The 27,094-nt window shown below is 57.3% G+C and overlaps 1 protein-coding gene across 7 annotated transcripts; it reads right to left on the minus strand.

Annotated features, from left to right (window-relative positions):
* Positions 1–55: 55 nt before the first annotated feature.
* Positions 56–26,745, minus strand: VILL (villin like). Of its 7 annotated transcripts, XM_049870901.1 has the most exons (22): positions 26,586–26,745; positions 25,255–25,336; positions 20,829–20,926; positions 14,674–14,740; positions 14,420–14,494; positions 13,996–14,192; positions 12,386–12,494; positions 11,044–11,154; positions 10,553–10,752; positions 10,113–10,191; positions 9,918–10,016; positions 9,051–9,189; positions 8,291–8,391; positions 5,931–6,068; positions 5,701–5,859; positions 5,035–5,214; positions 4,335–4,480; positions 3,089–3,233; positions 1,287–1,472; positions 1,024–1,095; positions 551–823; positions 56–324 (listed from the first exon to the last, which is right to left on the minus strand). In XM_049870901.1, the coding sequence occupies exons 4-22, from the start codon at positions 14,737–14,739 to the stop codon at positions 211–213; spliced, it is 2,589 nt and encodes an 862-aa protein (XP_049726858.1). In that variant the 5' UTR covers position 14,740; positions 20,829–20,926; positions 25,255–25,336; positions 26,586–26,745; the 3' UTR covers positions 56–210. The 7 variants fall into 7 exon arrangements, with proteins under 7 accessions (XP_049726858.1, XP_049726859.1, XP_049726861.1 ...); XM_049870902.1 differs by lacking the exons at positions 25,255–25,336; positions 26,586–26,745 and adding an exon at positions 21,174–21,197; XM_049870904.1 differs by lacking the exons at positions 20,829–20,926; positions 25,255–25,336; positions 26,586–26,745 and adding an exon at positions 20,637–20,711 and having other exon boundaries at positions 3,089–3,140.
* Positions 26,746–27,094: the final 349 nt, after the last annotated feature.

The following is a 27,094-nucleotide window of genomic DNA, read 5'->3' on the forward strand; positions in this document are numbered from 1 at the left end:
CAGACATCCTGAGTGACCCAGGCTTGAGACCACGCACACCTTGTGTGAACCACAAGTTTTTATTGACAAAGTCAGGGGAGGACCCAGGATCCTCTGAGTGGGGGCTGGGGGTTGTGAGCAGGGCCTCCCCAGGGGCTCGGGTCTGCCTTGGGGAGGTCCCAGCAGGGGTCCTGGGCGTGCGTGTGGCACTGGCAGGGGAGGGGCCTGGGTTCAGAAGAAACCGTGCTGCTTTTTCTCCTGCTGCTGCTTCCACTTGGCCATCCTGTAGAATTCTTCCTTGGACTTCCCGAAGATATCTTGGAAGTCAGAGTCTGAGAGATAGAACTGGGGGGGCCGATGCAGTGGGAGGGGTGTCACCCGAGCCTGTCATCCCAGGGATCAAGGCTCTCCTACACCTGCTTGCCCACCTCCCCAGCTAGAACCTACACCTGCCCAGGCAGCCCACCCCTGCCTGAAGCCCCTCCATCAGTGGGCCATGCTGGGCTCCCCCAGCTCAATTTTAGAGGCATTAGTGACGGGGCCATGTGTGGCACAGGCTCTCAGCACCCACCTCCTTGCGGGTCGGATCCACGCCCTCTGGCAGGTCCTCGGCCGCCTGGTACATCAGCTGTTCACGGGGCAGGGACCCGCTGATCACGGAGCTGGTGCTGGCGCTGGCGCTGGTGCTGGCGCTGGTGCTGGTGTTGGCGCTGGCGCTGCCCGCCTTGGGGCCCAGCTCCAGCTCATTCTCTGCGCTGGCCTGGGAGCCCTTTAGGGCCGGAAGGGCTGTGGGCCTTGCCGTGCCATTCCCCCGTGGGTTGGACAGCCGGAAGTTGTTGACTTCCTGCCCAGAGAAGAGGCTCAGGCTGGGGAAGGTAGGGATGGCTGGCCCCCAGGGCAGCCACACAGCCCCCCTGCCCTCTTGCCCCCACCTGCAACCCTCCTACCTACCGCGGCCTGGCCCCCGCCCCTCCATTCTGGATCCTGCCCTCTGCCCAGCAGCACTGACTGCGGTGGGGATGCTCAGGAGACCTCAGTACTCACCGCTGTTACCCTGGAGATGTCAGCTACTGCTCCTAGGCTGCCCTCCACCACCTCCTCATAAGACTGGCTGTTCTGGGGGTGAGAGTCAGGGCTGGGGCAGGAGAGGGACACAAATGGGACCCAGGAGGGGGCCTAAGGACAAGGCCAGGTCTCCCCCACCCACACCGAGGGTCTCCAGGCAGGACAGTGCTTCCCCCCTCAGCCAGCCATGGGCAGGCTCCTCTGCTCAGGATTGGGGTGGGGCTGGGGGTTTCAGGCCTCACGGTCCACTTGTAGGGGTCCCAGGCAAGGAACCATCCAGTGAAGGTAGGAGGCTCAAGACCCTGCTTGACCAACACGATGGGTGTGGCTGGGCTCCTCCCTGCCGGATGGGTCTTCAGGTACTCCTGGGCCCAGCCCACTGCCTCCTTCTTCCACTTGCTCGCAGCTTCCCCGAGCCACAAGAAAATCTGGGACACAGGGAAGGCTTGGCGTTGGGGCTAGTGGACGGGCTGCCCAGAGCTGGCCACCTTCTCCCTGCCCCGTCCATCAGATCGTCTCAGAACCCCACACACATCCCCTGCCAACCAGACACAGCAGAGACCATCCCTACACCCCCATAAACTCACACTGGGTCATAGGCACACAAGCATTCATCCAGTCCACAGATATTTATGGAGCAGCTGCTGTGTGCCAGGCCCTTTTCTAGACACTGGGGATTCAGCAAGGGAAAAAAACAAGTGAAAAATCCCTGCCCTCATAGTGCTTTCATTTTACTGGGGGAGTCAGAAAGATAAGCAAATAAGTAGAATACGTAGTGTATCAGACAGAGCAAAATAAGGCAGGAAAGACGAAAAGGAGTGTGGTGGTGGGTGGGACACTGCAATCCTAAATTAGGGTCAAGGAGAGCCTTACTAAGAAGGTGACGTGTGAGGGAAGATCTGGAGGGGAGCTGGCAAGTGCTGTGTCTGTCTGAGGGGAAAGGGTTACAGAAGAAACAGCCAGTGCAAAGCCTCTGTGGTGGGCACGTGCCCAGGATGTTCAGGGGACACGAGGAGGCCACCATGGCTGGAGAAACAGCTGGTGCAAAGGCCCTGCGGTGGGCACGTGCCCGGCACCTTCAGGGGACACGGGGAGGCCACTGCGGCTGAAGACACACCCAGTGCAAAGGCCCTGTGGTGGGAGCGTGCCTGGGATGTTGAGGGGACATGAGGAGGCCACCTTGGCTGGAGCAGGGCAAGCGAGGGGGGGTGGGGGGCCAGGTCACACAGGGCCTTGTTGGTTGTAGTAACAACGCTGGCTTTTCCTCTGAGATGGCGTGCCTACAGCCTCACCACTACTTTCACAGAGAGTCACTGGCAGCCCCACACATGCACAATGACACACACACATTATCATTGCCACAAGGCCAGGCAGCAAGTCACAGAGTCACACACAGCTACACACTCACACATAGTTATACATGAACACAACCACACACAGCTACACAGGCACACATACCCAGTTAGTTACACGTAGCCTGAAAAACCATTGTGTACAGCCACACTGAAACATAATCACATTGTCACACAAATACAGTGGCTCAAAACCACTCACACCCACAGCTAGCCAGTCAGCCAGTCACACAGTCATACACACACTGTCTCACAACACCGCCAGTCCCAGCCAGTTACGTGACCACAGTCAGAGGTATCATCGGCCCTGCACACACAGCCATATACACAAAGGCATGTGTAGTCAGTGACCCCACCCGCACACAGACACGGCAGGTTGTTCATCATACAGTCACTCACTGGGTACTGATCTGTGTCACCTAGAGCCACACACACCATATAAGACACACAGAGCTGCACACAGCTATAAAAACGGTCACAAATCACAAGTCCCAAGCACGTGGTCATGGTCTCCTGCCGTCTCACATACGTCGACGCACAGTGACAGACTCACCCGTGGCCTCACACCCACGGTCACACGACTAAAGTCATGTGGCTAGACACACACACAGTCATACCTACCACACCCAGGGACCCCGGCACACGAACACGACCCCCACTCAGCCCCCAGCCAGGCAGAGGTGGCTGCTTACCTCCTCCCAGGTGTCCAACAACATGATGTCATACTTGTCCAGGTCATCCTGGCTGAAGAACACCATCTCCGTGAGGACCAGGGAGCCCGACTGGCTGGAGCACTCAAACAGTCGTGGCTGGACTCTGCAGGTCTCCTCAGGAAGCCTGGCCAGTGCGGGCAGCAAGGCCATGAGGCTGCAGAGAGTGTCTGTGCCTCGCGCCAGGCCGGCCTGGACCAGATGCCCCCACCCCAGGAGCTAGGAAGCAGCTTCTGGGAAGAGGAGGTGTGAGCCCCCTCCTAGCCCCGCCCACCCTGCAATGGACTCCAGGTGCACCCCGCCCCTCCCTAGGCCTTGGAGTCTCCTTTCTGGCAAAGCGGAAAGCAGGTTAGGTGATCTACCTAGGCCCAGCCAGCTCTGCCACAAGCTGCCCCGGGAACTTCCCCAGGAGTGGACATTAGGGAAGAGGACAGCCAGCTTAGTGGGGAGGGTCTGAGCTGGAGCCCCGCCCTCCCTGGGATGGGAGGAGCCCCCACCTGTGCAAGAAGCCTCAGGTGCAGGGGGAGCAGGGAAGGGGGACAGTGGCACTATGCTTAGGAGACTCGGCGGGTGCTGCGCTTAAAAGCACCCTGGCCTTGCTCCCTCCTCCTTTAAGACTTCCCCCTTCCGCACTTCCTACACACACCCTTTCCACTTACATACCACACACACATACACACCTGCACGTGTTCTCGCACACCACACACACACTGTATACCCACATACCATACCACCCCATATAAACGCACACTTGGCACCACAACCCCAGGCACTGTGTGGTTGGGAACAGCCAGATACCCCCTTGAGTTCCAGGATGGGTACAATGCAGGAAGCAGATCTGGCCTGCAGAAGGCGCCAGTGCCCCCACACCCCCTGCCATCTTCCTGATCCAAGTCACTGAGGGCTGGTTAAGAGTTACGGCTGCTAACCAAAAGGTCGGCAGTTCAAATCCACCAGATGCTACTTGGAAACCATATGAGACAGTTCTACTCTGTTCTATAGAGTCGCCATGAATCGGCAGTGACTTGATGGCAACGGGTTTAGGGAGTGAGGGTGGATTGTGCTTCTAGGAGCCCAGAAGGGGCTGATGGGGGTGGGGAGCCAGGAGCCCTAGGTTCTAGTCTTGCCTGTCCAGCTGTCTAAGTGACCCCTAATAAGTCACCCACCCACCCTGAGCCTCAGTTTCCTCCTCAGCATAAGGGGAATGCCCCCTCCTCCCAACCCTTACCTCTTACTGCTGGGGTAGGGAGCCGGGCCCCCCAGGGCCACCCAGAAGTGGGAAGGCTCCTGACCCTCTAGCACAATTTCCTTGTTCTTCCTGGAGATGACAGTGGCCACCACCCGTGCCATCTCTCGCTGGTCACCATTGCAGCCCTGGCAAGCAAAGAGCTCAATGAGGCCCTGCGGGGGGAGGGGCTTCACCTCCAGCCCCATCCTCCACCCACTGGGGCCTGAGTCACAGTAGACCCATGCTGATGGAGGGTCGCACATGAGCAATGGGTCTCCCTTCCTTCCCCACTAGGCCTCGGTCTCCTCATCTGAGCAATCTGAGATCCAGAGCACAGAATGAAGGACCCCAGGAGGGCTGGGGTGGGTCATTCATGGTTTAGGCTGAAGACCAGAGAAAAGTCTAGCAAACTGGACTAGGCCCCCCCTCATTCCCCCAGGAGATGAGAGAAGGGACATGCCTCCCGTTCAAGGCTGGAAGGAGGTAGGGGGAGAGGCTACCTGGGCCTGGCCTAGCTCTGACCCATGGACCCCCGGGCCCACCTGTCACTTTGTAACTTCCCCCAGGTTCCAGAGGGGACCCTGGCCCCTGCCCCAGCCCCACCGTCCATGTCTGTCTGTATCCCCCATGGAGCGGACCATCCCTGCCTGACACCGCTGCCCACCCCCCGGCATGAGTTACATGATGAGTACTGGGCTACCTTTCCAAACCAGAGGTAGCAGACGTCGGCTGTGACCAGCAGGAAGACATCACTGGAGTTGAGGGATGAAGCACGGGCTGGCACCTCCATGGTCTTAGCGTTGTGGTTGTCCGTCCCTCGCACGTGGAAGAGCCGGGTGGGTGATACTGGCTGCCCCTTTCCATTGCACCCAGGGCCCCCCTACAAGAGGGCTGGGCCTCAGGCTGAGGCAAGGGGGTTGCCTCCCTGGCCCAGTGTGGGGCAAACTGCCTTGGGGCTCAGGGGACCCTGGTTTAACCCACCACTGTCTTCCAGACCCTCTCTGTCAGTCTAGTGCCCTTTGTAAATAGACCTCTCATTCCATCGCTGAGGGGTCAAGGCTGGCTCTCCAGGCCTCAAATGGGGAAAGTGGGGACTGGCTTTGTCTGTGTGTGACCCCAGGCCCTGGCTCCCTTTCAACTCCATGTCCTCGCCTTCGTCCCCACTTTGTGCCTGGCTCAGGGGCTGGGGGAAGAAACACAGGCAGGGTCACCCTCAGTGCTCCTGGGCCTCAGACAAACACCAGGAGACCAGGGGTGGTCAGCTGGGCCCGTGGTCTCAAGAGAAGGGGCTTAGGATGTGTGTAAAGTCTACCAGCACACGGAGGAGGTGGCAAGGTTGCCGCGACTGTGGCAAGGTGGGTCATACCTGGAAGACCACCAGCTGGCCCTGGAAGATGGCGAGGAAGTGGGGAGGCTCACTGCCCATGCTCACGTGTGCCTGCACCAGGGCTCCATGGTACATGAGGTCCAGCTCCTCGGCATTGTAGCTCAGGGCCGTGATTTTGTCCGGGGTGGCCTGGTGGCCCTGCAACAACCCACCCTCAGCTCCTTAGCTCTTAGGCTTTATGTGCCCACCACCCTGTGAGGCCACCGCACCTGCCACAGGTACAGGATGTACTGGACACGGCCCAGCTTCTGATAGGTGTAGAGGACAAGGTAGCAGTTGCCTGAGTACAAATGTCCGTGATGCTTGGGGTCCACGAGCTGCCTGCATAAGTCCTGGATGCACCACACCTGGAGGGTAGCAGACCCATGGGCATGGGCAGTTCCTTTAGCTAGACCAGCCCACCCACCTGTGCCCAGCCAGGAAGTTCTAGTGCTCTGAGGCATTCCTCGTGAGTGCACAGTCCACCCTCACTCCCCACACTCGTTGCCATCCAGTCGATGCAGACTCATAGTGGCCCTATAGGACAGAGTAGAGCTGTCCCATATGGTTTCCAAGTAACAGGCTCCCGCCCAGCTCTGGGCCACCCTTGCTTCGTGTTGCTTTTACAAGGACCTGCAGACGACCCTCTTTCTCTTGGGCCCTTGGCACCCGCCTGCTCTCAGCCAGGACTCTAAGCTTGGGTTTGGTGCCTGGGACAAACTAGTGGTGAGGACTCCAGAGGCTGTGGAGGTGGGCCGGGCCCCTGCCACACACCCACGGACAGCCCCAGCCCCACCAGTTACAGGCAGACAGGTCCCCACACAGCTGCTTGCTGCTCAGGCCAGGGCAGCAGAAGCTAGGCAGGAAGTGAGGCCTCAAGGCTCTGGGAAAAATTCTCTTTTTTTCAAACGCCACTTAAAAAAAACAAAGCCTCTTCAAAGGCTGAAAAGAAAACACATCCTCACACTTGGCAGTGTGATCTGTTGTTCCTGTGGGTGGCAGAGTGTGATCTGAAGCCAGCAGACCGGGTCAGATCCCAGCTCTGCCCCACGCTGGCAGTGAGGCCTTTCTGAGTGACAGTTTTTCCGCCTGAAAAATGGGACAACCCTCCCCCACAACTGTGCCTCGACATGGCAGAAACAATGAAGGGGCTCACACGGAGCCTGGCCACTGCCTCTGGGAAGGTATCCCCCAGACCAGAACATCCAGGATCCCGCCTTTTGCAGAAGGGGCAGGCCCCGGCCACATGCCACCCAGACTCCTGGCTGGGGCCGTCTCTGCCTGCACTTCACCTGCTGCTGGGGCACCTGGGGGCGGGAGCTCTCTCTCCTTCCTCTCCTGCCTCTCCACTTTCCTACATCTCCTGCTCTATCGGCCTGTCTGCCTCTCGCCTCTCTCCCTGTATCTCCCACCTCTGCCTGACCCACAATCTCTCTGCTCCTCCAGTCATCCTGTTTTCTCTGTCTCCTCCCTCTTCTCTCTAGTTTCACAGTTTTCTCTGCCTCTCCTGCCCCCGCCCTGTCTTCTCCTCTCTCTGCCTCCTCACCCCATCTCCTTTCCTCCTCTCCCCACTCACCGTCTCTGTCTGTCCATGTTAGGGCAGATGAGAAGGAAACCTCAGAGAAAGTGTTCCCTCCGATCCCTTCCTACCCCTCACATCAGCCCAGCCATCCTGTCCCATAATCTCACAGCATCCTATCCCCACACCAGCCTTGGGGCCACATGGGACCACAGCTTCTGCCCCCATCTCATAGAGGAAAAAATCTGAGGTCCAAAGGACCCAAGGGTCCTCCCTACTCAGTGGTCAGCCCACAAGTCAAGATGCAACCCTGCCTGGTACACAGCCTAGAAGTAGCCTCCAACCTCTGGGGCTCCCAGGACACTGAGCTGAGACTACCAGACGAGAGAGCGGTTGACAGTGTGTGGCTGTGTGTTGGTGGTCGGCTGTGCAGGGCTGTGACTGCGGGGCTGTGTTGGTGCGTCCCTGTGGGTTGGTGGTTGTGTGTGACTTTGATCGAGTGTGATGTAGGTCGTGCAGTTACATGCTTACAGTTGTGTACTTGGCTGTGACTGCAATTACAAGGTGTGAGTATGCCTGTTATCATCACATGTATGATTGTGTCACACATACGATACCAAACAAACAATTGCATTGCTGTCAAGTGGATTCCGACTCATAGCGACCCTGTAGGACAGACTTCATACGGAGTCCAGGGAGCGGCTGGTGGATTCGAACCACTGACCTTTTTGGTTAGCAGCCTGAAGTCTTAACCACCGCACCACCAGGGCTCCGGACATATGACAATAAGCAAATCAAGTGTCTGAGCGTGGCTGTGTGTGCCATTTGCTCTGAGTATCCTGCCTGTGAGTGTTATGTCAGCGGGTGGCCGTGGCTGTGTGAGCAGGCGTGACTGTGTGTATATGCCGGCGGCCGGGAGAGTGTGTGTATGTGCACACGTGTCCCTAATTGTGTGTGGGTGTGCACCCGGGTGTACCTGGGTCACCCGAGATAGCAGCCATGCCGTTCACCTGCAGGGGAAGCCAGCCCTGCGTGCTCATCTTCCCCCCGACGGAGCCAGCGCCCTCTCACCTCCACCTTCCCGGTGCCATCGTCCAGCATCCTGAGCTGGGCCGCGAGCTCGGGCCGGCTGTGCAGCTTGCCCACGTCCAGCGTTCCTTGCATCGGCTTACCTGGGGACGGGGCTTCAGTGGCGCCTCTGACCTGTCCCCGCCCCCCATCCTCGCCCCGCCGACTCTGTCGGCCCGCCGCGCCCCTCACCTCGCCCCACCCCTCACCTCGGCAGTGGAGGTTCCGGGCCCGCCCCTCCCGTCGCCCCGCCCCTCCCCGTCGCCCCGCCCCTCTGGCCGGCCCCGCCCCTCCCCGTCGCCCCGCCCCTCCCCTCCCCGTCGACCCGCCCCTCCGACCAGCCCCGCCCCTCCCGTCGCCCCTCCCCTCCCATCACCACGCCCTTCATCGCCCCTCCCCTCCCCTCCCCGTCGCCCCGCCCCTCCGGCCAGCCCCGCCCCTCTGGCCGGCCCCTCCCCTCCCCGTCGCCCCGCCGGCCCCTCCCCTCCCCGTCGCCCCGCCCCTCCCATCACCTCGCCCTTCATCGCCCCGCCCCTCCCCGTCGCCCCGCCCCTCCGGCCAGCCCCGCCCCTCCCATCACCTCGCCCTTCATCGCCCCACCCCTCCCGTCGCCCCGCCCCCGTGGCCGGCCCCTCCCCTCCCCGTCGCCCCGCCCCTGTGGCCGGCCCCGCCCCTCCCCGTCGCCCCGCCCCTCCCATCACCTCGCCCTTCATCGCCCCGCCCCTCCCCGTCGCCCCGCCCCCGGCCCCGCCCGCCCGCTCACCTGTCTCTCCACGTGCCCTGTTCTGGTCCCGCTCCTTAGGCCACGCGCGGAAGAGCTGCTTGAAGGCGGCCGACTCGGCGCCACCGTTGAGCACCTCCACGTTGGTGTAGACCGGGTAGCCCTTGGCCTGGATGAAGCCCTGGGGCGGGGGCTCCGTCAGGCCTTAGGGGCCCGGGGCCGCTGCTCCGCTCCACCCCAGACCTCCCGCCCAGGCTGCAGGGCCAGCGGCCCCGAGCGGTTAATCAGAGCCCTGAGCAGGTTCGGAGCGGTGAACTCCCGCGCTCAGGACCCACGGAACAGCTGACTCTCAGTACAGGCTTCTCGGAGGCCCCGGAGGAGGGGCGGGTCCCCTTAGTGCGGCCTGGGGAAGGGCCGGCCCCAGGCCCGGACTCGCCCTCAGACTCCAGGCAGCGCCCTGTCAACCCGCTTAGGGAGGAGGGGGCGCTCAGTGTAGACTGTACCCTCCTCAGACCCGCGGGCAGGGCCACGTCCCACATTAACACACGGTTTCTGGGGTGCGGTTCGGTCTGTCGCCCAGTTACGGCTCCCAGGGTGGGCGCATCCCCCCTATTCCTCAGAGAGGACCCCTGTCTTCCCCAGTCTCCTGGGCGGAGCTGTTGGCTCCCTCCTACAGGGCAGTGCTGTCTCCTCAGCCCCCGGGGCAGGGTCTTGTTCTGGTCATCAGACAGGGCCCCCAGGGCAGGGTGTATCCACCTTCACAGCCAGAACAAGACCTGACCGCCTTCAGCCCCCAGGACACGGATGTCTCCCAGTGCAGACACCAGGGCAGACACCCCCTACCAGAATCTAGGACAGGGCTGCCCCTCCCCCCCGCCACACTCAGAGTCCAGGGCCCCAGGGCCTCACCACTGCCCGGCTGAAGGCAGCCCTTTTCTCCTGGAGGCTGCACCTGCGTCCCTGCCACACATAGATCTTGAAGCCCCCCTGGTCCAAGATGTAGCAGTTCTGGGAGCAAGCACGGGGCTGCTCAACAGTGGTCCAGATTGGGGAGGAGTTGTGGGGTGGGGGTGGCTGGGGTAGCTGGAGCCCAGCCTGCCTCACCTCCTCCTGCAGTAGGTCGTGGGTCAGTGGGCAGGTTGCCAACTCCTGGACCACCAGGTCCTCGCCCTTCTTGTAGACACTGGGAACAAGCATCCAGGTGTGGACAGCCCAGCCCCTCCCTGGCCAAGCTCCACCACTTCCCCTCCAGCCCCCTAGAGGCAGAGGGAATGGAGGCTGGGGTCCTGAGTGTTTTGACTTCACTGCAGTCTTGCTATGGAGCCTTAGACAGTTCCCTCTCTGGGCCTCAGTCTCCCTGTTTGTACAATGGATCTCTCAGCATGGTAGCCACACATCAAGCAAGGGTGTAGGTGGGCCCAAGGTCCCACGTGGCCTGTTCCAGAAACCCAAGAGTGTTTTCTGGAGGGCTTTCTAGAGACATTGTTAGTGCAGTCACGATGGACATTCCCCAACCACCCCACCCTCCCCCGAGGTCTGCTCACTGGTAGAGGCGGACAGTGGTCTTCTGCAGCTGGTTAATACTCCTGTCAGGCATGGTGGTGTGCAGGCTGCCAGCTCTGCAGCCCAGCACGGCCTTCATGATCTGCATGAGGTCGGGAGCCTCAGCCTCGTCATCCACCACACCAATCTGTGCACGGCCACCACGCTCCTTGTCCTTTAAGCTGTATGTCAGGGCCAGCCCCTGGGAGAGGGCACCTGGCAGTCAGGGCTTCCCCAGCACGCCCCATCACCCCTCAGACGGTCCAGCCCAGATCTACCCCCAAGGCGGGGGTCAGGGGTGAAGAGATGCCCCTTCATCCTGGCATCCAGGGCACCACCAGTGTGGGATTTGGACTCAGCTGGCATCCGATAGGTGCTTCTCAGGTTGTAGAGGTGAACCAAGCCCACCCCTCAGGGTGGCTGGAGGATGCACACCTGGAGGACCACCCCGTTCCCCAAGCCCTGCACCCTCTAATTCCTGGCAGACACTGACCCGTGCCTTCTCAGAGATGCTGGACTCGGGCCCGTTCCACTGGATCATGACCTTGCCTAGGTCTAGCAGGAAGATGTCATCTTTTCTGAAGCTGTTCCAGGAGAGCTCCACCTGCCAGAGCCAGGAGGGCAAGGAAGGAAACAGGTGTCATACCCCTAGACCCAGCTCCAGGGGTGTCTCAGCCTGCCCCTGCCTGCATGACCGTAGCAGGGGTGAGTCACTGTGTGTGCCTGGAGCTGTGTGCAACCAGGTGTACATGTGACCAGGACAGCACCTGTCAGGGGGTGCAGGCATGCATCTGTGTAACCATGTCTGACCGTGAGGGTCACTCCGTGGCTGTGACAGTGCCTCTCTAGGCATGTGTGGCTGTGGGTGGTGCTGCATGTCACAGGGCACGCATGGCTGGGCGTGACCCTTCTATGTATGCTGTAGCTGTACATGTGTGTACAGTGGGTGCAAGCATATCACACATGCACATACATGGGGGTGTGTAAAATGTGACTTACGTGTGTGCACTCATGGCAGACAGTGTGTATGTGTGCGTGTGATAGCGTGTACCTATGAATAGGGATAGTTGCCATTCACGCTGAGACATGCGTGAGTGTAAAAGGGGGTGCTCTAAATAATTATGCCAGGGTAACAGCTGAAACCTGGGGCTGCATGGCTTCCCTGCAGGACCAGGGATATGTGGTTACCGGATCTGCAGGTAACAGCACGTGGGTGGCCATGCATAGTCACGTATGTGCGTGTGTCCGTCTGTAGGTGCACAACTCAAGGGTTACCTTTCACATGGTAGACACTGTACACCTGAATGTTCATGACACCAAATTCCTGCCTTGTTCTAGCAAAATGAGCATTTGGTGATCTTTTCCTGACAACTAGAAATAAGGGGCACCTTTCTAATTTGCACAAAGGTGCTGCATGGACTGGAGGGGCCCTAAGAGAAACAATGAGAAGACTGTGTGTACTGACGGGTGGTGACGAATCTGCATGAGAGAGTGTCGGCTGTGCACCCTGCCCCAAATCATGTTACCCCATCTTTGTGCTGCTTACAAGGACCATATGGGCCGCCATTTAGCCCGCCTCGCCTCCCCAGTTATTCATATGCCCACAAGATAGCTGAGGAAACCAGAGGGTCAGGTGAACAGTGGCAGAGGTGGGGCTAGAAGCCTGGCTCTGCCTTCTCTCTCCTCACTCAAGACAGGCATTTGGGAATGCTGAGCACCCACTGCCCTGTGACCCACTCCCCACTGCCAACCTCCACACTTCCCTACACTCTCCATCCACTCCGTCCACAGAGTCCCGAGTTCCAGGGTCAGGTGGCATCCTTGGTGGCCCTCACCTCTGTGGCAGACACGTGTTTCCTCCCTCTGATATGCAGCAGCCTCCGGATGCTGTAAACGTCGGTCTCCACATGCTTGAGGCCAGAGGCAAGGCCTCCCTTCCTGTAGCTGCAGAAGGAACGGGGTCCCATGTGGAAGTGCACACTGCCATGTGCAGGAATGGGGGCAGGTGTGGGCACATGCATGTACACGTGTGGGGGGAAGTGTGCACCTGTTTAATTGACATGCGTGAGCAGATGTGCACACCTGTGCGCACATGTCCGTGGCTACACACACGGGGGCATAAATGTGCAGTGGTTTATCCATTGGTGCATGCGTGTGGGGTGTGCTGTGTATGTTTATCCATGTGAGTGTAGAGGTGAGTGCCTGGAATGCGGGCAACAGCATATTTGTGTGTAGGTGGACACGTCTATTCATGTGTGTGTGCAGGTGTGCCCATCTGTTGGTGGACACACATGGGGGCAGCATGTTTCTGCATGTGTGTACACATGTGTATACATGTTTATGTATATGCTATACACACATATTAGGTCGACTGTATGAAACCGAAATGGCAGAATATTGGCAATTTCCCCGTAGTCCAGCCTACACATACTGCAATTATTAATTTAAAAAATATTTGAATCAATTTACAGCAAAAGACATATTTTTCCTGGGCAGGATAACATAAAAACAAAATCAAGACCATACTGGTGTCCAATCGTAGGTATATACCCAAGAGAAATAAAACACGTGGGTCCACGCAAAAACTTGTACATACGTGTTTATAGCAGCCTTATTCATAAGAGCTAAAAAGTAGAAGCAACTCAAATGTCCATTAACTGATAAATAAAGTGTGGTATACCCACATAACAACAAGATAAATAAAGTGTGGTATACCCACGTAACAACAAGATAAATACAGTGTGGTATACCCACGTAACAAGAAGAAACCAAACCCGCTGCCAGCAAGTCAATTCCGACTCAAAGTGGCCCTCTAGGACAGAGTAGAACTGCCCCATAGGGTTTCCAAGGCTGTAAAGCAGACTGCCACCTCTTTCTCCCCCGGAGCGGCTAGTGAGTTTGAACCGTCGACCTTTTGGTTAGCAGCCAAGTACTTTAACCTCTGCACCACTATTCAGCAATAAAAAAGAACGAAGTACTTATACATGGCACCACTTAGATGAACCTTGAAAACGGGCTCAGTGAAGACGCCATACGTAAAAGACCACATATTGCAGGACTCCATTTATATCAAATGAGCAGAACAGGCAGGTCTATACAGACAGAAAGCGGGTTGGTGGTTGCCTAGGGCTGGGGGAAGAGGGGCGATGGAGGGAAACCGGGACTGAGTGCTCAATAGTAGGGGTTTCTTTTTGGGGTGAAGAAAATGTTCCCAAATCGATTGTGGTGATGGCTGCCCAAGTCTGCGAAGAAACTAAAAACCATGGAACTTTGCACTTTAAATGGGTGAATTGTATGGTACGTGAATTGTATCTTGATAAAGGTGTTACAAAAAAGAAAAACCACTGCACGCACATTAGCAGATTGGGGAGACGGTCACCCCAAAGCTGCTCCAGCTCAAGCCCTCACACCACTGCCCAGCCCCTCACCCCCTTCCCTGGCTCACATGACTCCTGGGCGGAAGTAGCTGAGGAAACAGTGGGACTCGTGGCCCTGGGCCTCCCGGTGCTGCACCGTCCTGTCACCCAGAGCTTCCTGCAGATGCTGTACCAGGGTAGCCGCCGCGTCCTGCGCCTCTGCACTTGCCGCCAAACCAACCCAGTAGTGCAGGTCGTTGGATGCCCCCTGTGTGGCCTCCGGCCTCTTGAGGGGGGCGAGGTGTGGGTTTGTGTAGGGGAGGCAGCTATTCCAGCAACCCAGGAGATCATAAAGGGGAAGGGAAGGGTGAAGGACTGCCCCCCAAGGCAGTAGCCCCCTTGGGAAATGTGATTTTGGGTCTCTCAGTCTGCTCCTTGCCAGAGTGGAACTTAGGTTTGGGCTGTCAGACTCCCAGGCCCATGTCACCCGCTTAGACTCCCCAAATAACTCACGTGGAGGACGATGTAACAGTGTGCCTCGAAGAAGTTACCATAAGCCCTCTCAGGTACTGCCACCATCTTCAGGTTCTAAGAGAGGAGGGTCCACAGTGACAACTCGGGAGGGCCCCCCCCAAGACACCAGCTGGGGTGGGTGGGGAGAGAGGGCTCTCATCTTGGAGACCCCACACTCTGTGCCACCATCTCTGTGGTGTAGTCAGACCCCACACTCTGTGACATCATCTCTGCAGTGTAGTCAGACCCCTCACCTCAACGATCCATATCTGGAGGACCCTATGGCACTCGATGGCTGGGACGCCCTTGCCGATGTCCATCCTAGGTCAGGCGGGAGGAGGGAGGAAGCAGGAAACAAGAGCCAGAGTTCTCAGGCTGGAGGCCATCTGTGCTCAGGCTCCAAGCAAGAACTCTCCCCACCTACAGCTCTCTAAAGCACTTTTGTCACAGAGCGTGACTTCCATTCGGAGGGCTCTGCAAACACACACACGTCAGCAAACCAGGACGGGCCTTGTGGGCTGGCCTGCAGAGGCTCTGCAAACAGAGATTTGTTTTTTGTGTGTGGTTGGGCTGAGCTCTGTGGGCAGGGCAGGCACTGCACACAGGGACAACCTCTGCATGCAGACAGTCACGGGATCCACAGTCAGGGACAGTCTCCAGAGCCAGAGAACCTCCCTACAGACAGGCTACACTGGGGGACACCAACCCTAGTGATCCAGCTGAGTAGAGCTGCCCTATACTGTTTCCAGACTGCACGTCTTTACAGAATCCACTGCCATATCTTTTTCTCATGGAGCAGCTGGTGGGTTTGAACCGCTGACCTTTTGGTTAGCAGCTGAGCACTTAACCACTGTGCCACCAGGGCTCCTGGCAAACAGGGACAGGCTCTTGAAATAGGAATCCGGTAAGCAAAGACAGGCTGTGCACACAAGCACAGAACTGCAAATTGACCTGGGTCTTCCAGACAGAGTTAGGAACAGGCTATATGGACAGAAACAGGCTCTGCAAATAGGGATAGGGTCTGTCAACAGGCACAGGCTCTAAAAACAGGGACAGGCTCTTGAAATAGCACTGAATCTTGTAAATAAAGATAGGCTGTGCACACAAGGACAGAACTCCAAACTGACCCTGGTCTTCCAGAGTTAGGAACAGGCTATGCAAATAGAAAAAGGGTTTGCAAACAGGCATAGGCTCTGTCAACATGCACAGGCTCTGCAAACAGAGACAGCTTCTTCAGACTGAAAATGGGAAGGAGAATGGAGAAAGTCTACATGGAGAGCATGCACTGTAAAAACTAAGGCAGGCTCTGCAAACAAGGACAGACTCAAGACAGGGAAGGCTGAGACAGGTAAAAGCTTTACCAATGAGGGCAAATCTGCGAAAAGGAGGGACTCCAAAGATGGGCATATGTGCTCCAGGGGACACAAGGTCTTCTGACAGAGATGAGTTCTGTAGACAGGGACAAGCTATGTGCACAAGGAGAGCCTGTGCAAAGAGACACACACTCTACCCAAGGAAATTTAGACAGGATGGAAAAACAAGCAAAGGTTCTGAACGCTGACAAAAGCTCTACAAACAGTCACAGGTTCTATAGGCATGGAGGAGCTTTGCAGATTGGGAACGGCTCTGCAAATGTGGATGGAGGGCAGACCTTTAAGAAAGGGACCGTCTGCACAAGGGGTAGGCTCTGCAGATACGGACAGGTATGTAGACAGACAAGGATCTGCAAACAAGGACAGCATCTTCAGGCAGAGAGATGCTTCCTAGACAGAGGCAGGGTGTTGAAACAGGCAAAGGCTTTCTACACATGATCAGGCTCTGCAAACAGACTCGAATCCTGAGCTTAGGGGTATGGGAGCAGACTGGGCAAACAAGCATGAGCTCTGCAAAGAGATTCAAGTCTGAAAACAGATACAGGCTCTATATACAAAGGCTGTACAGACAAAGGCTTTGCAGATAGGGAAGTTTTACAAGTACACACAGGCTCTGCAGATAGACAGGCTCTGTAACAGTGACACCTTCTCCAGAGAGGGACAGGATCTGCCGGCAGGGAAACCAGCTGAGTGCTCAAGCATGAGATTTGCACAAGACCTCGAAACCCGGCTGAGCTCTGCAGACAGTCCCAGGTTCTAAAAACAGACACAGGCTTAGTAGAAAAGAATGAGCTCTGGAGACAGATCAAGGCTCTGTCAATAGGGCCAGGCTCTGCTAACAGGTGCACATGGAAACAGGAATAGTGTGCAGGCAGACATAAGCTCTGCAAACAGGGATGTGCTCTGCAGAAAGATGCAGGTGCTCCGAGACAGACACAGCTTACCCCTGACAGCAATAAACTCTTCATAAGAACAAACCGTGCACACAGATAGTTTCTACCTGGGGAAATTCAGGTAGGCTGCGCGAATAGGCAAAGGTTCTGAAAAATGTCATAGGTTCTATAAATAGAGGTCAGGTTCTGCAGACAGAACCTGGCTCTTAAACAGGAAAAAGTTCTGCAAACAAGGATGTATTCTGGACACAGAGACACTTACTGCAAAGGAAAGAGATTCCTTTTCCTAAACAGGTAAAGCTTTGCAGAGCACCAGATAAGTTCTTGGACAGGGCTGAACGCTACATGCAGGGTAGTCTCTGCAATTAAACCAAATCTTACACACGGGGAGATAGGGACAGGCTGTTCAAGGAGACTCAGGCTCTAAAAACACAGACTCTGGACATAGTCACACTCAGGACAGACATAGGCTCTGCAGACAAGAAAAAGGTTCTGCAAACAGGAACAGGTTCTGCAAACAGGAACAGGCTCTGCAAACCCAGGACAGACTCCGCACACGAGGACTGATTCTGAAGACTGTGACGGCGTCTTTCACAGAGACAGGTTCAGCTGTCACGAGCAGGTTGAGCAAATTAGCCATAGGCACTCCAGACAAACAGGGCTGAACTCTGTTACTGCCACAGACTCTGAAAACAGCCGCAGGCTCTGCAAACACGGACTTAGCCCACCCTGGGTTGTGCTCCGTGGTTCTGAGCGTGTAAAGGAGGGAGAGAAGCATGGAGTGAGAGTTATCTGGGGATGCAGGGGGCTTTTGATTTTGTTACATCTGGGCAGGTCAGAGTCTACTCTGTTCTCCACTCCCAACCACCTGAGGCTTCCATGCATGCAGACAAACTCGGTGCAGACTTTGATCATTGCTTCATCCATGGAAGCTCTCTGCATGTCTAACCTAAATCCTGCCAGCTGCAACTTTCTCTTCTTGCTGTTGCTTTGCTTAATAGACCCAGAAGTCACTTCTTTCTGAACTTCTCACTCCTGGTGGCCCTGGTATGAGGGTAACTTCCCTCTTCCCAACTCTAGCTGTGTCTTATCAGCAGCCAGGACGCCCTTGGCTCTGCTGACCTGCGTGACCAGTGGAGACAGGGTGAGAGGAGAGATACAGAGTTACAGAGCCAGAGACAAGCGGGGCAGGGCGGCACAGAGTGGCCCGCATCCTTTACAGCTTTGAGTAGGGCCCCTGAGGGCTGGGCCCTGGTGAGCTCACAGCACACTGGGGGAAACACCCAGCTCTCTCAGAGAGCCAAGGCAGCAATGGAAGTGGGGGGATGCAGTGGGGAGCGCTGCCCAGAGCTGAGTCATGCTGGCTGGCCGGGAGGCTGCAGGCAGGGTAGGAGAGAGGGCAGCCAGCCAGGGAGTTCAAGTGGATTCGCGACAGCATGCAGACCCTCTGTCACGGACTGAATTGTGTCCCCCAAAGATGTGTGTCAACTTGGCTGGGCCATGATTCCCTGTATTGTGTGATCGTCCGCCATTTTGTGATCTGATGTAATGATCCTGTGTGTTGTTAATCCTAACATTTATGATGTTAATGAGGCAGGATTAGAGGCAGTTATGTTAACAAGGCAGGACTCAATCTACAGGATTAGGGTGTATCTTGAGTCAATTTCTTTTGAGATATAAAAGAGAGAATTGAGCAGAGAGGATAGGGACCTCATGCCACCAAGAAAGTAGTACCAGGAGTGGAGCGCATCCTTTGGACCCAGGGTCCCTGTCCTGAGAAGCCCTTAAACCAGGGGAAAAATGATGACATGGATATTCCCCCAGAGCCAACGGAGAGAGAAAGCCTTCCGCCGGAGCTGGCACCCTGAATTTGGACTTCTAGCCTCCTAGGCTGTGAGAGAATAAATTTCGCTTTGTTAAAGCCATCCACTGTGGTGTTTCTGTTACAGCAGCACTAGGTGACTAGGACGCCATCCACTGTGGTGTTTCTGTTACAGCAGCACTAGGTGACTAGGACACCCTCCTAGCACCCTATGGCAACCCCTGAAGTAGAAGATTCCTGAGGGCAGGGGCTTCGGCCTTTTGATTCCTGCTGGATCCCAGCTGCTTGGCACCTAGTGGGTGCTCAGTAAATAGTAGTTTTTTAAAAATATAATATTTTATTGTGTTTTTGGTGACCGTTTACAGAGCAGTAAACGTTTACAGGTTTTCTACACAAACTGTACAGTGACATTGGTTACATTATTCAGTCTGTCAACATTTCAGTAAATGCTGAATGAAGTGTGTGACAGTGACACGAGTGACAGGCAGACATGGGGATTATGTGACGGTGATACCGAGTGACACGCACTGTGACTGTGATGGAGCCACAAAAGGACATGCAGGCACCATGCAGTGACACTGAGGGACAGGCAGACACTGTGCCCACATGATGGTGACACCAAGGGACAGATGCTGTGACCTGTGACAGCAATGTGACCACCTGAGGGTGACCTCAATCAACAGAAAATGTGGAAAGGTGCCGAGTCGCAGGCATCGTGACATATGAGGCAGGCCAGGTGAAACAGTGAGAGCATGAGGGACACAGGCAGTCATAGAGACCATAGGGCAGTCATAGTGACCATAGGGCAGTCTTAGTGACCATAGGGCAGTCACAGTGACCACAGGGCAGTCATAGTGACCATAGGGCAGTTACAGTGACCAGGGCAGTCACAGTGACCACAGGGCAGTCATAGTGACCACAGGGCAGTCATAGTGACCAGGGCCACACATGAGTAGGAAGGATGAGGTGTAGACCCCGTAACAGTGTAAATCAGTGGCAGACCAACAGGTCCAGGGAGCCCTGTGGGATGGGAAAGTCAAGGACAGCCAGGAAGTTGAGACTTGGCAGGTTTCAACTGGGAGGGGTCAGCAATGCTTCCCCCGCTTCCATATCCAGCCCCAGCCTGGGGAGCCAAACTGTTAGCCCCCGCAAGGCACCCAGGGTCTGAGGACCCCCATCCCTGTGCACCCTGTGTCACCCTCTCCCAACTGGGGTCTGGGGCAAGTTGGGGGGGAAGGGATGCTCAAAGGGTGGGGTCCCTCCTGCGCTGGTGCCACCTCTTTTCCCCCAGGGGACCTCATCCTCCCCTCCCTTATAAGAGCATCCCCTCTTATCCTCCACAGCCCCTCCTTCCCCCAGATGATCCCTCTCTGCCCTGGGAACTCCCTTCTACCCCCGACCATGGCCTCACCCCCCTCCCTCTCCTCCTAGAAGCCCCCTTCTCTCTCCTGACACCCTTTCCTTCCCCCGGGGCACCTCTTCTCCCCCCAGGGTGCCCCCTTACTCCTGAGGACACACCCTCCCTCCCCTGGCATCCCCGTCTTTCCCTGGGCACCTCCTCTTTCTGCCCTATGCCCATTGCTCCCCCGACACGCCTTCCCTCCCCTGGCACCTCCTCCTTTCCCCGGGCATCCTCTCCCACCTCTGCCCCCACCCCAACCCCGGGCGCCCCATTCCTGCCCCAGATGCACCCTCCTCCCCGGTGACTCTTCTTCCCATCGGAGCCCCCTTCTTTCCTCAGGTGCCCCCTCCTCCCCCTCAGGTGTGCCTGTCCTCCCTGCTCAGATACCTGCAAAGGGGCGGGTCCTGAGGCTACTTTGCCCAACTTCCTGGATAGAGGGGGGGAGGGGCGCTATCCGCTTAGGTGGGAGCAAGGGGGCCTTGGGCCCCAGGCTCACCGGCTTTGTGGGTGATTGAGATCCCCACTACGTCCACTTTGGTCCCCACGGGCAGCTCAGGCCACAGCTTCCTACCCTATCAATCCTCTCACCTATGGGGAGCCTGCGCCTCTCCAATTCTGCCCGCTCCTCTGCGCCCCCAAACCCTGTGCCCCTGACCTGGAAGCCCCTTTCAGAGTCCAGAGCCCCTCCGTGTCCAGCTGTGCCCCGTGCCCCCCTTGCCAGACCTACCTGCTGGAAAGCGCTCGGTGCCTTTGCCCAGCGGCAGTGCGGGGCGGCCACAGGGCCAGGCTCTGCCCACCGCCCTCCCCCAGCCCAGCTGAAACTCAATGCGCGCTCCCGCCGAGGACACACCCCGCCGCTGAGCGGGCTGGGCCTCCACACTTCCTCCATCAGTTAGTCAGTCAACAAATATTGACCTACCTGTGGGGGCCAGCGGCCTCCCCAGGGCCGTGGCTGAGTTGGCCAGGCTTTCCCTCGGCAGCCAGAAGAGCCGGTGATGGAGGTCTGGGTGGGCCAAGCTGCTGGGGGTGGGATACTCGGTGATTTCCATTCTCTGGGACCCCAGTGGGGCTCCTGACCCCTGGCTGGCTGAATGGAGCCCTGGCTGAGCTCAGAGGGCCAGGCCACCCCAGCAAACTTTAGGAAGAACTGAAACTAGGGCTGGAGTGGAGCCGGCTCTATGAGACCCGGTCACTGAGTGAGGTGGGGAAGGTGGCCAGGGCTCCCTCCCTCTAGGCATTTCTGCTGTCAAAGTCCCCTCCTCACCCCCGTCTGCCTGGGTTCCCAGCCTGGCACGGCTCTCCCCAGGGAGCTCTGATACCCATCGTGGGAGAGGCCAGTCAGCCCTGGCAGGAAAGACACCTCTCCCATATCTTAGGGTGGGGGAGGGCCCTGGCAATAGAGCCTTCCGGGGACTCCAAGATCACAAACAGGAGACCACAGGCCTCCTTCCCAGACAGTGTGGGCTGTGCTTCAAGGTCATACTGACAAAGCCTGCCCACTGGCCTCCAGGACCCTCACCCCACAACAGTTCCTGTCACATGGGTGGTGGACTCCAGGAAATCTGGTTCAGTCTATGCTCACTAGGCTCTGCAGCCAGTGTGACTGCGTTTCGCAGACGGAATGAATGGGTCTCTGTGATGAAGGGACACCTGTGTCACAGCACACTGGGTGAGCCCTGTGTATACCAGTTATCTGCTGATGTGCGTGTGAGAGGTCTTCTGTGTCACAGCGCAGTGGGTGAGCCCTGTGTACACCAGTTGTCAGCTGACTGTGTGAGAGGACGCCTGCGTCACAGCATGCTGGGTTAACCCTCTGTACACCAGTTGTCTGCTAACATGTGTGAGAGGACGCCTGTGTCACAGCACACTGGGTGAGCCCTGTGTATAGCAGTTATCTGCTGACGCGTGTGTGAGGTTGCCTGTGTCACAGCACACTGGTTTAGCCCTGTGTACACCAGTTATCTGCTGACGTGTGTGTGGGAGGTCACCTGTGTCATAGCGCAATGGGTGAGCCCTGTGTACATCAGTTGTCAGCTGACTTGTGTGAGGACACCTATGTCGCCACACAGTGGGTGAGTCCTGTGTACACTTGTACACCAGTTGTCTGCTGTGTGAGAGGTCACCTGTGTCACAGCACACTGGGTTAGCCCTGTGTACACCAGTTGTCAGCTGTGTGAGAGGACGCCTGTGTCACAGCACACTGGGTGAGCCCTGTGTGCACCAGCTGTCTGCTGTGGTGTGTGAGAGGACGCCAGGTCACAGCACACTGGGTTAGCCCTGTGTACACCAGTTATCTGCTGACGTGTGTGAGAGGACGCCTGTGTCACAGCGTACTGTTAGTCCTGTGTACACCAGTTGTCTGCTGTGGTGTGTGAGAGGATGCCAGGTCACAGCACACTGGGTTAGCCCTGTGTACACCAGTTATCTGCTGACGTGTGTGAGAGGACTCCTGTGTCACAGCGTGTTAGTCCTGTGTACACCAGTTATCTGCTGACGTGTGTGAGAGGACACCTGTGTCACAGCGTACTGTTAATCCTGTGTACACCAGTTGTCTGCTGAGGTGTGTGAGAGGATGCCTATGTCACAGCACACTGGGTTAGCCCTGTGTACACCAGTTATCTGCTGACGTGTGTGAGAGGTCCCCTGTGTCACAGCGTACTGTTAGTCCTGTGTACACCAGTTGTCTACTGAGGTGTGTGAGAGGATGCCTATGTCACAGCACACTGGGTGAGCCCTGTGTGCACCAGTTATCTGCTGACGTGTGTGAGAGGTCACCTGTGTCACAGCGTACTGTTAGTCCTGTGTACACCAGTTGTCTGCTGAGGTGTGTGAGAGGATGCCTATGTCACAGCACACTGGGTGAGCCCTGTGTGCACCAGTTATCTGCTGACGTGTGTGAGAGGACGCCAGGTCACAGCACGCTGGGTTAGCCCTGTGTACACCAGTTATCTGGTGACGTGTGTGAGAGGACTCCTGTGTCACAGCGTACTGTTAGTCCTGTGTACACCAGTTGTCTGCTGAGGTGTGTGAGAGGATGCCTATGTCACAGCACACTGGGTTAGCCCTGTGTACACCAGTTATCTGCTGACGTGTGTGAGAGGTCGCCTGTGTCACAGCGTACTGTTAGTCCTGTGTACACCAGTTGTCTGCTGAGGTGTGTGAGAGGATGCCTATGTCACAGCACACTGGGTGAGCCCTGTGTGCACCAGTTATCTGCTGACGTGTGTGAGAGGACGCCAGGTCACAGCACACTGGGTTAGCCCTGTGTACACCAGTTGTCTGCTGAGGTGTGTGAGAGGATGCCTATGTCACAGCACACCGGGTGAGCCCTGTGTGCACCAGCTGTCTGCTGTGGTGTGTGAGAGGATGCCAGGTCACAGCACACTGGGTTAGCCCTGTGTACACCAGTTGTCTGCTGATGTGTGTGAGAGGACGCCTGTGTCACAGCACACTGGGTGAGCCCTGTGTGCACCAGCTGTCTGCTGTGGTGTGTGAGAGGACGCCTATGTCACAGCACACTGGGTGAGCCCTGTGTACACCAGTTACCTGCTGACGTGTGTGAGAGGATGCCTGTGTCACAGTGTACTGTTAGTCCTGTGTACACCCGTTGTCTGCTGAGGTGTGTGAGAGGATGCCTATGTCACAGCATGTTGTCCTGTGTGCCTGTGATGTGACAGTGTGTCAGGTGTCCTGTCTGCTTGTGATGTGACAGTGTGTCTGATGTCTGTCTGCCTGTGATATGAGTGTGTCAGGTGTTCTGTCTGCCTGCGATGTGACAGTGTGCTGGCTCTTCCTGTTCACTCACCCATGTTCCCACGTACCCTCCTGCCCCGCCCTGTGGCTGGCTAATCCTACGTGTGCTCTCTTCTCCCACTTCCTCATCACCGTCTCTCCTCGGCCTACTCCGATTGGTCTCTGCTCTGACCACTCCTAGCTCCTAGCACTCCTGGCTGTTTCCAAGGGCACCAATGCCCCTTTCTTGCCACAGCTTGTGGTTGGTCCTGCCCTCCCTCTCAGCAGCTGGGACCCTGCTGACTCTTCCTTTTGAACTGCATTCTTCTCTAGGCCTGCAGGACACCCCACACCCGAGTTTTGTCCCCACCTCACCGGGCACTCCTCTGTGTTGTGGCTTCTGCATGTCACCGGTCACTGGGCTCAGGCCTCAGCTCCTGTGTCTTTTCTATTTTCCTCCAAGCTCCAGTCCCATAGAAATGCTAGGTCTCTACCGGCTCAGACTCCCATTTTCCCTCCCCCTCCTGCCATCTCCCTGATCTAACTGTCCTGTCACATCTCTCCTGCATCACTAACCTCACACCCAGAATCCACATCAGGCTTCCGAATGCCTGCCCTCAGAGCCACCTCCTCGAGCCTCAGGAAGTGGCACAGACATCCAGCTGTTTGCTTAGGCCCCTAACCTGGGAGTAATCCTGGGCTCCTCTTTGTTCCTCACCACCCTACAGTGAAGCCATCAGCCATTTGGTGTCCTGAGCCTCACTAGGTCTCTCTGGACTCCTGCCCTGGTCCAGGAGCCAGCCTCTCCCCCCAGTTGGTAGCACATACCTCCCTCTGTGTGTGTCAGCCTTTCTGGCTTCCTTTGTCCGCCCCCAACCCCTGCCACAGTGCCAGAGGAATCTTAACCACAGATCAGATCACTCCACTCCCTACGTCCAAACCCTCTAGTGGTTTCCCTTTCAAGCCCTAAACTGCCTGTCCCTTTGGCTATATGGCCCATCACTCTGCTCCTTGCTCACCATGTTCTAGTGACAAGATTCCCTTTGTCCTTTGAAGATGCCAAGCTCACTCTAGTCCCCAGACCTCTGCACTCACTGTTTCCTCTGCCTGGCAGCCCTGCCCTGTGTCTCCCCATAACCAGTAAAAACCGGTTGCCGTCCAGTGGATTCTGACTCACGGCGACCCCATGTGTGTCAGAGAAAACCCTGTGCTCCATAGGGCTTTCAAGGGCTGATTTTTCAGATGTAGATTGCCAGGCCTTTCTTCTGAGGTGCCCTGGGTGGACGTGAACTGCCAATCTTTAGGTTGGCTGCAGACTGCCTAGCCATTTGCATCACCCACAGCTTCTCCTTTTCTGTATTTAGGCCTCAACCCAAATGGCACCTACCCCAGAGCCCTTCCCTGGTCACTTTAGCTAAAGCAGTCCCCTTATGGTGGCATAGTGGTTAAGTGCTGTGGCTGCTAACCAAAAGGTCGGCAGTTTGAATCCACCAGGCACTCCTTGGAAATTTTCTGGGGCAGTTCTACTCTGTCCTATAGGGTTGCTATGAGTCAGAATGGACTCGACAGCAATGGTCCCCCCACCCCCCCCAAAAGGGCTTACCACTTCTCACCTTCTTAGAGCTTTAGGAACCTGAGTCCTTTCTGACGTGGTTCCTTGTTCTGGGTCTGTGTCCCCAGCAGGATGGTGGGCACCTGTGGGCAGGGCCTTGTTCACGGCTCTATCTCTGTGTCTAGAATCATGCCTGGTATACAGGTATACAGCAGCTGCTTAATAAATGTTTACTGACACGCTCCTCTCGCCTGTGCATGACCCAGTGTGGGGGTCTGGGCTGTCCTCAGGCTCTGTCCTGAAGCCAGGGCCGCAGTGGATTACAGCAGTTACTTGAGTCAGGCTCCCATCCCATTCCATGCTCACTGGCTGCATAACTTTGGAGACACCTCTTAGGCTCTCTGAGCTGGCATTTGCTGCTCTGAAAAGCCGGGGTGCACCCCTCCACCTCAGCAGCTTTGTGAGGGGCACAAGGATCTAAGAACGCTCCCCCCATAATTCTCCTCTGGGTCCCAGGGGCCCAAGGACCTGCGGAGGGGGTAGAGCTGTCCTACCCCAGAAGTGCCTCACCCTGTGATCCTGTGACCCCAGGGCCAGGAGGGATGGCAGGTGGGGCCCTAGGTCCTGGCTTAGGGTGGAGGTAAGCAGCACCGCTTTGTGTCTGAGACAATGTCCAGCTCATGGCTATCACGTCTGGGGCACAGAGAAACTGAGGCCCAAGGCAGCAATCACAGGCCACCAGGGTGGTACAAGGCTGGGTGGGAGGTACCCATAGCAGGAAGGGAGTTTCCACTCTCCCATCTCCCCCTGCCCGATGATCTAGAGACCCCTGCTCAAGGAGGGCTGTGGGGGTCAGATGGCCCTCCTGATGGGCCTCGGCTAGCGCCACCCTGTCCCTGGCTCCCTTGTCCCACTGGCCTCCTCCCGCCCCGGGCCCACGGTCCACCCACCCCGCAGGTTCCCAGGCTACTCTACTGCTACTGTGTTCCTTCTGGGCTTATCTGGGCAGGATGGCCTGGCCTGCTGGGTGTCAATATTGACAAAGGAGGCAGTGTGACCCCGTGGTGTGCGGGAGGGGCGCCGGAAGCCAGGCCCGGCTCCTACAGGCCCCGCCCCAGAACCCATTCTGTCCAGCCCCCACCCCCTCCAGCCCTGTCCCATTTAGGCCCCGCCCCAGGCCCCGCCTCTCCAGACCCTGCCGTCTCCAGACCTCGCCCACTCCAGCCCCATGCCCTCCAGGGTCCACTCCCTCCAGGCCCCGCCTCCCAGCCCCAGCCCCTCCAGGGCCCACCCCGTCCAGACCCCGCCCCAGGCCCGCCCTCCAGGCCCCGCCCCGGGCTCCCTGGGCTCCGTTCAATGTTGGCATCCAGGGAAGGCCCTGTTGGGTCTCACCTGAGTCAGATGCAGGTGCAGAACATGGCTCTGTGGAGTCCGGATCCTGCAGGGAAGTGCAATCCTCGAGAGCTTGGGGGAGAAAGTGGGACTTGCCTGGCGGGGGCCTGCCACCGCCCTGGCCTGACGCCACTGGGGAGAGCAGCCTCGGGTCCGCGTGGCCCAGATCCGGTCCTGCCCTGCTGTAGGCCGCAGGAAGTGACAAGGTCACCTGGCGCGCACAGCCCGGGAGCGACTCCAGAGGGCACTGCCCAGGGAACCGCTGACCAGGAAAGGCCAAGGAAGGGTCCTAGCACCCTGCAAACGAGGAGGCGTCGCTGACTGGCAGACCTGCCCAGCGACACTGCCACCTACCCACCAGTGCTCCTGCAGGCCAGCCTGGCTCCTTCATTTCTGGGGCTGCAAGGCTCCCTTTGCTCCCAGTGGGCAGTGTGACCCAGTGCTCATGTGTGAAATGGGGCATCCACTCTGCTCCCCACTCTGGTGGCCAGCTTGAAAGCTGGGTGCTG

The sequence above is a fragment of the Elephas maximus genome, chromosome 27 (genome assembly GCF_024166365.1).
Source record: "Elephas maximus indicus isolate mEleMax1 chromosome 27, mEleMax1 primary haplotype, whole genome shotgun sequence".
Lineage (NCBI taxonomy): Eukaryota > Metazoa > Chordata > Mammalia > Proboscidea > Elephantidae > Elephas > Elephas maximus.

Coding starts and splice junctions, on each gene's coding strand:
- VILL (XM_049870901.1), bottom strand. CDS start 14,739: ATGGACATCGGCAAGGGCGTCCCAGCCATCGAGTGCCATAGGGTCCTC. Junction 10,753..11,043: donor GCATCTCTGAGAAGGCACGG/GTCAGTGTCTGC, acceptor GCCCTCTCCCAG/GGGCTGGCCCTGACATACAG. Junction 8,392..9,050: donor CAGGGCACGTGGAGAGACAG/GTGAGCGGGCGG, acceptor CCCCGTCCCCAG/GTAAGCCGATGCAAGGAACG.